The sequence below is a fragment of the Heptranchias perlo genome, chromosome 20 (genome assembly GCF_035084215.1).
Source record: "Heptranchias perlo isolate sHepPer1 chromosome 20, sHepPer1.hap1, whole genome shotgun sequence".
Lineage (NCBI taxonomy): Eukaryota > Metazoa > Chordata > Chondrichthyes > Hexanchiformes > Hexanchidae > Heptranchias > Heptranchias perlo.
The window spans coordinates 40,694,048-40,706,840 of NC_090344.1; the positions used below are offsets into that span (position 1 = coordinate 40,694,048).

General features: G+C 43.8%; 1 protein-coding gene across 1 annotated transcript in view; it reads left to right on the plus strand.

Moving 5' to 3' along the window:
* Positions 1-12,793, plus strand: part of LOC137336033 (netrin receptor UNC5D-like) — a 203,488-nt gene that overhangs the window by 158,023 nt on the left and 32,672 nt on the right. Inside the window, exons 13-14 of the mRNA XM_068001535.1 lie at positions 507-591; positions 10,628-10,796. Of these exons, the coding sequence (XP_067857636.1) occupies positions 507-591; positions 10,628-10,796 (254 nt within the window). The remainder of the gene's footprint in view (positions 1-506; positions 592-10,627; positions 10,797-12,793) is intronic.

Consider the following 12,793-nt stretch of genomic DNA (forward strand, 5'->3'; position numbering starts at 1 on the left):
CGCACAGCGCTCACATTCACTGAAACAAAAACTGCAGATGAACAGCACAAGCAGGTATCAGACTGGAAGGAGTGAGCTGCACTTTGTTGTCTTATTTTTTTTCAACAAGTGGGAGCTGAGATGAAGCAGACAGATTGCAAGACACAGGACGACCAAAATACCTGCTGACTTCCCTGAAGTCTTTACATAGAAAATTGGAAAAATTAAAACACAGAACGAAGCCAGCCAGCCCATTGCATCCATGCTAGATTTTCTTTGGAGCTGTCTAATCCTCTCTGCCCTTTCCCCAAACCCAATTAATACTCATTTAATTCCTTTTTAAATGATATTCTTTCTGCCTTTCTAGCCATTTCATGTTCTAATAATCATCTGTGTGAATAAATAACTTTATCCTTCCATTGATAATCCTCAGTCCTTGCCCCAGTTATTGATGTTACATTTGCCAAAATTTATAACTTCATCTTTGTATGCTTGTGAAACTAACAATCATTTTTTTTCAATATCAGGAGTCCGTTTATTGGTTCCACTGGGAGCAATTCCGGAGGGGAGTTCATGTGAAATGTACATTGCAGTCAATCAAGGAGAAACCAGGTAAGAGGTAAAATATATTAAAATGTGTGTGATTTTTACATTCTGCAGAATTCTACATTGGAATGGGAAAAGGTGCATTCTGCGTTCTGCATTGTTGAGGTCCCTTGTAGTCAGGGATATAGTTTATAAAACAGGTGTCTGCAGAGATAGTGGATGCATTGGTTGTGATCTTCCAAAATTCCCTAGATTCTACAATGGTCCCAGTGGATTGGAAAGCAGCAAATATAAGAAAGGAGGGAGAGAGCAAACAGGGAACTACAGGCCAGCTAGCCTGACATCAGTCATCAGGAAAATGCTGGAATCCATTATTAAGGACGTGGTAACTGGGCACTGAGAAAATTACAATATGATTAGGCAAAGTCAACATGGTTATATGAAATGGAAATCGTGTTTGACAAATCTATTCGAGTTTTTTGAAGATGTAACTAGCAGGGTAGATAAAGGGGAACCTGTGGATGTAGTATGTTTGGATTTTCAAAAGGCATTCGATAAGGTGCCACACAAAAGATTGTTACACTAGATTAGGGCTCATGAGGTTGGGTGTAATATATTAATATGGATAGAGGATTGGTTAATGGACAGAAAACAGAGAGTAGGAATAAACGGATTTCAGGTTGCCTGCTGTAACCAGTGGGGTGCCGCAAGGATCAGTGCTTGGGTGTCAGCTATTTGCAATCTATATTAATGACTTAGAATAAGGGACCGAGTGTAATGTATCCAAGTTTGCTGACGATACAAAGCTAGATGGGTAAGTAAGCTGTGAGGAGGTCACAAAGAGGCTGCAAAGGGACATCGACAGGTTAAGTCTGAAGTGTGTGGGCAAGAAGGTGGCAGATGGAATATAATGTGGGGAAATGTGAAGTTATTCACTTTGGTAGGAAGAATAGAAAAACAGAATATTTTTTAAATGGTGAGAATCTATTAAATGTTGGTGTTCAGAGGGATTTGGGTGTCCTTGTACACGAAACACAAAAAGTTAACATGCAGGTACAGCAAGCAATTAGAAAGGCAAATGGTATGTTGGCCTTTATTGCAAGGGGGTTGGAGTACAAGCATAAGGAAGTCTTGCTGCAATTGTACAGGGCTTTGGTGAGACCACACCTGGAGTACCGTGTACAGTTTTGGTCTCCTTACCTAAGGAAGGATATACTTGCCTTAAAGACAGTGCAATGAAGGTTCACTAGATTGATTCCTGGGATGAGAGGGTTGTCCTATGAGGAGAGGTTGAGTAGAATGGGCCTATATTCCCTGGAGTTTAGAGGAATGAGAGGTGATCGTATTGAAACATATAGGATTCTGAGAGGGCTTGACAAGGTAGATGCTGAGAGGCTGTTTCCCCTGGCTGGAGAGTCTAGAACTAGGGGACATAGTCTCAGGATAAGAGGTCAGCCATTTAGGACCATGATGACGAGAAATGTCTTCATGCAGAGGGTTGTGAATCTTTGGAATTCTCAACCCAAGAGGGCAGTGGATGCTGAGCCGTTGAGTTTATTCAAAGCACAGTTCGATAGATTTTTGGACTCTAAAGAAATCAAGGGATATGGGGATCGGGCGAGAAAGTGGAGTTGAGGTCGAAGATCGGCCATGATCTTATTGAATGGTGGAGCAGGCTCGAGGGGCTGCATGGCCTACTCCTGCTCCTATTTCTTATGTTCTTATGGGAGAAATTAGAACGTCGATTGAAGTAGAGAATTGGAATTATTAAAGTGGATCTTTCATGGTCTGGTAATCCCCAGACACAGAAACAAGCTGGAAAATACAATGAAGTGCCTGGGCAGTTTGAGTTGCCTTTAAATGGGAGATTTGGTTTGTGGGCGTTCCATGAAAAAAAGTATAAAATTATACTGTTTGTCTGGAATATTTTTAATAGCAAATAATTAAAGCTTTGGAATCTAATTGCATGGTTTTAAAAAAGTCAAACATAGTCATTATCTATTCTTAATGCTTCATTTCATTAGCAATGTGCTATTGAAAGTTCCAACTGAAATATCAGAACTATTAAGGGTATTTATTATAAATAATTATCTTCACCTCACCTAATTATAGTTTGTTATAATAACACATGAGTGCGCTTCTAATTATGTTGAGATTGGGTGGATCTCTCCTGGTGATTCAACTAGTTCTTAACAAAACATAAGCGATTGTTGTATTCTGCCAACATATCCTGTATAATTGACAGGAGCTACATCTTTGCATGTTTAACCTCAGTTGCTTCATATAGAAAGAAATAAAGACTTGCATTTAAATAGCGCCTTTCATGATCTCATGACATCCCAAAGCGCTTTACAGCCAATAAAGCACTTTTGAAGTGTAACATAGGAAACACGGCAGCCAGTTTGTGCAAAGCAAGGTCCCACCAACAGCAATGTGATAATGACCAGTTAGTTTTTTAGTCATGTTGGTTGAGAGAATAAATACTGGCCAGGACACCGGGAGAACACCCCTGCTCTTCTACAAAATAGTGCCATGGGATCTTTTACCTGAGAGAGCAGACAGGGCCTCTGAAAGACAAGTTCTAGCAGGTTACGGTACCCGACACACATGCAGTTTTCTAGATAAGTCAAAAGGTTTGTTACCATTTATCTCAAGTCAGGTTTTCCCAATGCTGGATGCATCTTTACGAATGTTTCCAAAGCTGTTTACAGCCATTGTGTATCAATCCTAAAAGGTGATCATTTGCCTTCCCAGATGCACAGCATCCTGAAATCAACTTGATAAACATGTGGCCTTGATTTCCAACTCCTACACCTCCATCATGGCAGGCAGTCAAGTTACAAATTGCACTAACCTTGGCACAGTAGCAAGTTGATGAATTTCAACACTTAAACTTTAATCATGGCGAAATTTTCTGTGCCCGAGCCTTGATGAACCTTTGGCATTGAATTTGAATATAGACATGAGCCTGATTTTTACAAAATTGGACTTGTGGTACAGGAATCTGCTTAACAAGGGGGAAAAAACACGCACATGAGGTAGCAAGATTATGCTGAATGCATCAAATATGTGTGCAGATGACAGTGAAATTAAATTAAATATACTGGAGTCTCAATCAGTTGGGCATTTATTTGCCCCAGGAGAAAATGTTGGAGTTTGAGTCCCAGAGCTGGGTGTCACTCAGACTTGCTTAAGTGAGTTTGCTCATTTAACATCCAGCTTGTTGACAGTCCTCACAGAGTAATGAGTTGTTCATCTTTGAGGAAAGGATCGGCCTTGAATGGCACTTTTGGTAGGCTATTGAGCCCCTTTGATGGCACCCAGAGTCCTTGTTTTTATGTCCTGCCGCTAGAATGGAGTAACACCCAATGAGAAGAGAGTAATTGCTAAAACAACATTTTCCCTTCATTATTTTTTTCAAAGCAATGTTGATCTGTCATTCTACACCCAAATTTCAATTCCTAAAAACATAAAATTATTCTGACACCACTGCAGTGACAGTCTCAGCACGACAGTAATTAAAAGCCTGCAGACTTGTCAGTGAAATAATCCTGGGAGAATAATTCCAAGCACATAAAAAAAAGGAAATAAGAAACAAAGCTGAAACTCTGAGCCTTGCATCCAATGGCACAGAAAGATCTCATTTCTTCAATATTCTTGCATGCTTCAGAACTCTGTAGGTGGTTTTCTCACAAGATAAAGGAAATTCATTAAGAATTATTAAATAAGAGCTTTCTTGATCTTCAATAGATTTTGCTTTTCTGTCTCTGCCCAACTTAAAAGAAAATTCTTCCCCATTCAATTCTCCCAACACCAAACTAGGTTCCTAACCCAAGCGTGAAGGGATGTGGCAAAATCATGGAAATATCACACCCAACTGAGGATATTGCTCTATAATTGGACTTGAGACGGTTGACTTGTCATTTTCCTTCCCTTTCAGTCAGGCAGAGCTTTGCCTCTCCTGGTGCCTCTCTCCGTTGCGGTACCTGAGAAGGATTCACTCAATGGGCCTGATGTTACCAGGCCTGTGGGTTTCCGGCGGGTTGGGTTTCGGGTGCGTGGCCTCCGCGCCCGGTGAAATTAGTGGGTTGCCCGCGCGATCGTAGCAGGCAATCCAATAATTGGATCCACTTACCTGCTCCTCCGGGATCCGCGCTGCTGGTCTGCGCGTCGGGCGGGCTACGCATGCGCAGTACGATCTGTCAGCTGGAGGCTCTCTAGTTAAAGGGGCAGTCCTCCACTGACCGATGCTGCAACCAATGGAACAAATTACAGCATGGAGCAGCCCAGGGGGAAGGCTGCTCCTAGTTTAATGATGCCTCACCCCAGGTACCATCAGATGGGGTGAGGAGGAGGGGGAGGACAGAGATCTTCCACCCGGCGGGCGGGAGGAAGCGGCCTGCCTCTGCCACCAAGAAGGCCTGGCTCGAGGTGGCAGAGGGGGTCACCTGCGCCACCAACATATCGCCCACCTGCATACAGTGCAGGAGGCGCTCCAATGACCGCAGTAGGTCAGCCACAGTGAGAACACGTAGTCTTTCCCCTACACTCCGTCTGCCACAACACTGCCCCCACCCCACATCTCCTTCGGCACCGCCAACACTACTCTGTCACATCACCACTCATACCCACTCAAACCCCATCCTCATCTTACCTGCACCTACTCACCTCGCGAGTACTCACCCCGCCACTAACACGCAACCCAATCCTCATATAATCTCATGGCTCTATCCCATACGCACCCTCTTGTGCATCTCCCTCACGGCCAGCCTCACTCAACCTGCCACCACCTGTGCTGCAGCCACAGGGCATGCATCACATATGTGCAGTAGGCAGCGTAAGGCAAACGTGTCGTGAGCATGAAGGGGATGCACAAGGGTGTTTGAGGATTTGTCATGGGTGTTACCTATATTGAATTTCAGAACAACTCACATCACACATTATATTGGCACCACCACTGCCATGTCTCCGCGAATCCTGTCTGTTTTGTGCAATAATGCCCGCTCCTGGGTATCACTATGAGGACCCACCACTGATGCCACCCATTTTGTTACTGCAGAGTAGGTGCAGGTGTATTTGCAGGGCTCTTCCGCGCAGACGACTGAGAGACATCGGCGGTGTACCCGGCTGCACCCTGGAAGGATGCGGAGGAGAAGTTGTGGAGGGCAGTGGTGACTTTGGCAGCGACAGGTAAGCAGATGGTGCTGGGGCCAGCCAGGAGCAGCTCGGCATGAAAGAGGCTGCAGATGTCCACGACTACATGTCGAGTGAATCTGCAGCTCCGTGTGCACTGCTGCTCAGAGAGGTCCGGGGAGCTGCGCCTTGGGCTGTGGACCCTGTGGCGAGGGTAGTGCCCTCTGCGACGTGTCTCTCTCTGCGGTAGCCCTCCCTCCTGCTGTACAGGTGGATGTGTCACAGCACTCTGTTGTGGAGCTCCACGTGTCAGAGGTGGACGGCGTGGATGGTGAGGCTGGTGATGTTGTGCGCCCTCCGAGGAAGTCATGACTGCAGCTACGGCGGCCCCCATCCGCAATATGTACATCTGAGGGGGTCCGCAAGGTAGGCACATGTCTCCGGACCCCGGGGTGAGTGTGCAGGTTGGTGACTTTGACCGTCAGGAGGGGGGTGGTGGAGGCCAAACTTTGTCCCAAGTGACAGAGCGGCCTCCTGCAATGGGTGAGGGTCTCCCCCCGCCCCCCCTGTCAAATGGACCTTTGCAGCTGCCACAGGCTGACGGCTGCAACACGTCCAGTTCAACTAGGACTGTTTCCCCCAGTGTGTGAAACAGTCCCATGTTTCTCCAAAATCACACACAGTCCCTTAATCAGGTCAGTTAATGACCTGAACAAGCAAAATAAATGCACTCAAGTGGCATCCCGCTGGCTTTAATTGCCTGCGGGATTCCCACCAGCGGGGGCCGCGCACGCACCCCCGCACGTCATCGGGGAACCCGGAAGTGGTCGGGATCGTGGCGCGATCCGGTCACGTGACCGGATGTCGGGATTTTTGGGGCCCCCCCCGCTGGAAACCCGCCGGAAACCCGACGCGAAAATCGAGCCCAATATGTGAGGAAGCACAGTGCAAATTTCCATTGTTTGGTGCAGCATATTGTCATGCTACAACACTAGATCAGTTGGCCACCGCTGTAGAATTCTTGAGTTGTATCTTCCTTTGAATCGATTTGATGGCTTTATTTTCTGAACTCAGAGAGACAAGTGATAATCGCACCTGGGAATGGAGCACTTTCCAATTTTAGACCCCTGGTGACAGCCCTGAGCTCTCCAACCTGCACAGTGAAGAAACCTCCATTCTGTCCCAATAATGTACCTGAGGATGTATCCCCAGAAAAACATCCCTTATTACATCAGAGTGAGACTTTTCCTTTTCCCACACTAGACTATCTTTGTAGCCTCTCTCCATGAGATTACCAATAAAACCACACTTGTGCTGTGGAGCCATCATGTTCCCCCTGGAAACTGGGTTAAGATCACCACCTCCATTTCACATATTAAAATGAACGCATCTCGGAAAAATCTCGTCAGATCAGCCCCCGTGAAGTGAGATGCGCTCATGCACTCCTGTAGGCCATTCGGATAGAAAATCAGCTATTTAGCAATGACCTGAAGGCAGTTTTATGTTATGCATCCAAGCCACAGTTCTAAAGCATTAAGCAGCAGAAAAGGAGCAATAGATTGATGCACAAAATTCAGGTTTGGGCCGATTTTCCAAGAATGTGCTGCGGACAAGGAGCATAACCTGGCCCCCACGTGAAACTGCCCGCAATTTTCAACAATTTCTTTACACAAATTTCCCCACTTAGGGATACACATCTACAATCATTTAGACTGCTGGCATTGGGAATGTTGGTGAATGATAATTCCAGCAGTTAATACAGGTGTTGTACAGTGCAAAAAGTGTTGAATAAAATAAACCAGGATGCATATGTTTGCTGTATCTCCCCTGAGGCTCTATCGTGATCACTCACTTGGATGCATTCTCCTTTACCAAAGCATTTACAGATTTTCCATACCATCTGCTCTCCATCCTGCACTGACCTGTTACCCAACATGAGGTATATTTGGAACTGAGTGAAGTATATCCAACTCATTCTTGGTATGCATGGAGTCTCTTAACTACTTCCATTGCACACTGTTTAAAAAACAAAAAGTGTCTTTGAGTCAGATTGGTCCTAATGTTTTTGCAAAACAATTGTCCTGGAAGATTGAACACAAAGTTTAAAAAAAAAGGTACAGAACTGTGCTTGATAGTTTCAGAGCTTGGTAGCAGTGGTATCATCAAATGTTTCTGTATCCCAAGACAACACCAGTATCTAAAGTTAGATGTTTCTTCTCGTTGTGCTCATTTGTATTGCTGCTCATGGGAAGTTAGTCAGGCTGCCACACGAGTATATATTTGCTCCTTTTTTTCTAACAGGGAGCGAACTTGTGCACTTTGCATTGCAAGAACATCTCTCCATCTTGCTATGAATAAAAGCCTCTCCTGGGTTTTGACCATGGTGTGATGTGTTCAGCTTTGCAGACAGATGGTCCTGCTCCAGGCTAAACCCTTGGATTTGAGACATCATCCAGAAATAAACTCTTCATTACATGTCATGCAAGAATTTAATCAATGAATTTTCAAAAGTTCAAAAAATCTGCAACATTTCCCCTCTTTGTATGGCTTACACATATCAACACAGCTCAATTTGAATAAAATATGGGAAATACAATTTGATTTTTGGTGCAGTTTTTTTTTAAACCTTAATCTTAACTTAGAGCAGTAGTGTCGAAAGTGCCTTTATGGGTCACAAGTAAGCATTAGTAAGCATTATGGAGCCTTAACGGCCAGGTACAAAGTTTAAATCAGTGTGCCAATAACAAGCTACTGATGGGTTCAGATTGGGGCATTGTCCACCAGTAAGGCAACAGTGACAACAACAACCCGTTGCAAACCTATAAACTCATGAAATTCAAACAGGGCAAACTTGTGAATAAGCACAAATAGGTCTGAATTGCCTGGGGTTTGTGGCCCAGATTGCCAAGGCTCATGGACACATGAAGCCCACGGGTCATAGTTTGGAAATCCTGGTTTAGTGTACAAGCTTGGCTCAATTGGAAGCACTTTCATATCTGAATCAGAAAGTTGTGAGTTCAAGCCCCACTCCAGAACTAGAGCACATAATCTCGGCTGGCACTCCAATGTTGTACTAAGAGTATGCTATATTGTCGGAGGTGCCATTCTTCAGATGAGATGTTAAACCAAAGCCCTAGTTCAGATGGATGCAACAAATTCCATGGAAGAAGGGTACAGAGCTGTCCCAAAGTCCTGGCCAACATTCCTCCCACTAAAAACTGATTAACTGGTTATTCACCTCCTTGCCGTTTGCAGGATCTTGCTGTGTACAATTGTTTGCCGTGTTGCATAACAACAGCCACTGAACTCCAAAGTGATTCATTACTTGAGATGCTTCTGAGTCACATATTAAGGTTCTAAAAAAGGCCAGCTGTCTTTCATTAATAGTTTTCTGCCATTTTTATTTTCTAACTTGAGATTTATTCAAGAAAAGCTCAAGAGGGAGTGGGGTGGATATTTGGCAGAGAGAGTAATTAAGGGGTGTGACAGGGTAGGCATTTTGCTAACTTGTGTCCTGACTAGGTTGACCACAATGATTTTTTTTGTTCCTGTCCACTCCTGTGTTCCCGTGTAAAAATATCTTTGTTTTCACATAATTTAATATTGACTAGCTTTTTTTAAATGATCAATTGAGAAAGAAGAAAAGAAATATTTGGATTTATCACGTCATTGAAATGTCTCAAGACCTTTCATGCAATGAATTACTTTTGGAGAGCAGTGGCTATGATTATGTAGACATTTGAAGGTCTGTGTACTGGTTTATTCCATTTCATGATTGAAAACCAATGTTGAAAATCAGTGCCGATTATAATCTGTCTATCTTTCTGGAAGTCTTCCATCTGGAGCATCCGTCACACTTGAAAGTGTTACACTTGTAAAGTTTGTGTCAGGCTTGCACCCATTTGGCTCAAACATGATTCACGGACAGCAAATAATCACAATTAAACAGATGGGCAACCGACCATTGAACAAGTAGCTTCTTGAAAAAGTTTTTTTTTTAAATCGCTGATCACCTCTGAGCTTCGTAACTTGCCCTCCTTCCCAAATGGAGGGACTAAGGATGTATGAGCAACGGCCAATCTGCAGCCAAACTTCCCTCAGCAGCAGCAACTGGTCTATAATTGACCTCAGGATGTGCCTGCTTATAGCAGTTAAGTTTTGTGGCCTCAGCGACAGGTCTCATTAGTCACTACATCACCTTAGCAACAGAGCAATACATTATACATTAAATCCTATAATGTTCCTGACATTATACAGCTGCGTTTTCACCAATTCATCACGAGCAACACCATGAGTAGTATTTAATACATTCAGATAGTTGTTGTTCGTTAGCTTGTGTATTTTAGTTAAACAGCAGATCCACAGTATTTAAGAGTTGAAGTTGGTAGCACACTGTAGTGAGGGTACGAACAGTAACTCTGCAGGGCGCTCCATCATCCTTCGAACAAGTGCACAGTCTAATTTATAAGCCACTGCTCTTCTAATTTTTTTTAAAAGCTCTTAACTTCTATGTAATGAAGTGAACTTTTCAAACTCCTTCAGAGATCCCTGTTGTCACCAGTTGGACTGTTACTGGAAGCTTTTTCTCAGTAACCAGTTTGCTACCTGCAATCAGTAATTCAGATGCAACTTGATGGCCCAGACTGGTCGCAAAAGCCTATAAATTACTGTTGTCGATACTCACGTCTGAATATTTAACGCATTCATTAGACGCTCCTTTGTCCACTATTTTAACTGAGGCATTAACCTTTTTGGAACAAATTAATAATTGCCTCTGTTAAAATAGCAGTCAGAGGATACTATGCATGCATGTTAATTGTTTGTGCGCTATTATGATAGACAGTAACTTCCAACCTATATTGATGGTATGCTTGTTCTTCAGCTCGTCCAGTTGACTGGTTGTGTTCTGGCCAGACTCTGGTGAATCGATGTGTTAATCGCCCTTGTTTTGTCTCTTTCCTCTTTAAAGCCTACAGCCAGAAGGAGCTGAGATAGTCCTGAGTCCTGAGGTCACATGTGGGCCACCAGGTCTAGCCTTGTCCAACCCCATTGCTCTGACTGTCCCTCACTGTGCAATGATGTGTTCAGAGCACTGGAGCATAAAGCTGAAGAGACAGACACTGACAGGAAAGTGGGAGGTAAGTTTGGAGAAGCTTGCAGATTCCGTGCAATCACTGCATTTACATATTTGGATTCATTCTGGATTCTTCCAGTCCAGCTCCAGCAGAATTAATGAAATGTTTTTTTTTATTTTGGCCCTGCTGCCTCGACCATGCCTGCAGTGTGATGGGAGGGCATCATCATGCCTCCGGCACATCCAGTGCTGATGAGCCTGGGCTTCCCGTAAACTTCTTAGAAAATAGGTTTATTGTAGAATCCCATGTCAGATGTAGTGCATAATTTAAAGACTCAGAGATTGAAAAGTCTGGTGATTTGATGAGGACAGCCTGAAAACTGAAATCCAGAAAAAAAATGAGCAAGAATTGTATGTGTGTGTATGTGGTGCTGTGTTATGTATGTGTTTTGTATGTGGTGTGTGGTGTTCTGTTATGTAAGTGTTTTGTTTATATGGTGTGTTGCGTGTGGTGTTGTGTATGTGCACATGTATGTGTGTATATAGGTGTGTCCGTATGTGATGGTGTATCGTGTGTGTGTGTGTGTGTCCATTTCTGTCCAATGTAAGTTGTCGTTGTGTATCTCTTCCTTTGTGTGTCCCTCTACCTGCAAATGTCTCTTCACCTGTGTGATCTCTTTGCCCTTGTGTATCTCTTTGCCTGTGTGTATCTCTTTGCCTGTGTGTATCTCTTTGCCTGTGTGATCTCTTTGTCTGTGTGTATCTCTTTGTGTGTATCTATTTGTGTACGTCTCACTGTTTGTGCTAAAGTAAACATTGGTCCCTTAGAGGATGAGACTGGGGAAATAATAATGGAAAACAAGGAAATGGCAGAGAAATTGAACATATATTTTGTATCTGTCTTCACGTAGAAGACGCTAATAACATACCAGTAATAGTGGAAAATCAAGGGGCAAAGGGGAGGGAGGAACTAAAAACAATCACTTTCACTAGAGAAAAAGTATTAGGTAAACTAATGGGTCTAAAGGCTGACAAGGCCCCTGGACCTGATGGCTTGCATCTGAGGGTCTTAAAGGAAGTGGCTACAGAGATAGTGGATGCATTGGTTATAATCTTCCAGAATTCACTAGATTCTGGAAAGGTCCCAGTGGATTGGAAAACCGCAAACGTAACACCCCTATTCAAGAAGGGAGTGAGACAGAAAGCAGGTAACTATAGACCAATTAGCCTAACATCTGTCATTGGGAAAATGCTAGAATCCATTATTAAGGAAGTAGTAGCAGAACATTTGGAGACTCATAATACAATCAAGGAGAGACAACATGGTTTTATGAAGGGGAAATCGTGTCTGACAAATTTATTAGAGTTCTTTGAGGAAGTAACGGGCAGGGTGGATAAAGGGGAAGCAATGATGCAGTATGTTTGGATTTCCAAAAGGCATTCGATAAGGTGCCACATAAAAGGTTACTGCACAAGATAAGAGCTCATGGTGTTGGGGGTAATATACTGCCATGGATAGAGGATTGGCTAACTGACAGAAAACAAAGAGTCGGGATAAAAGGGTCATTTTCAAAATGGCAATCTGTAACTAGTGGGGTGCCACAGGGATCGGTGCTGGGGCCTCAACTATTTACAATATATATCAATGACTTGATGAAGGAACAGAGGGGGGAAAATTGGATAGGGCCTGTTTTTGGGCGGGGGTAGTACGATCCGCTATTACCCCCTGCCCAATGGCCCCTGCGCAAGCAGGACGAGACTTCCGTCACACCTGAGGACTTACCTGCAATCTGTGTTGGAAATCAGCGTTGAACTCGAATTCAATGCAATTCACACTTTCCACCAGCAGGGGGAGCTCCAATCTCTTAAAGGCAGGCTGTCTGTTCGAATCCCTTAAATGTAGCTGGTATCTGTTATTTGCTGAAAATAACAGTCTGCTCTCTGCGTGGTGTCTGAACGGAGATCAGACATTGCACATGTAAAGCACAGATGCAGGTCCCGTCCCTATGTTTACACACTGATGAGTTATGTTAAAACATTGAGTAAAGTTTGCGCACCACG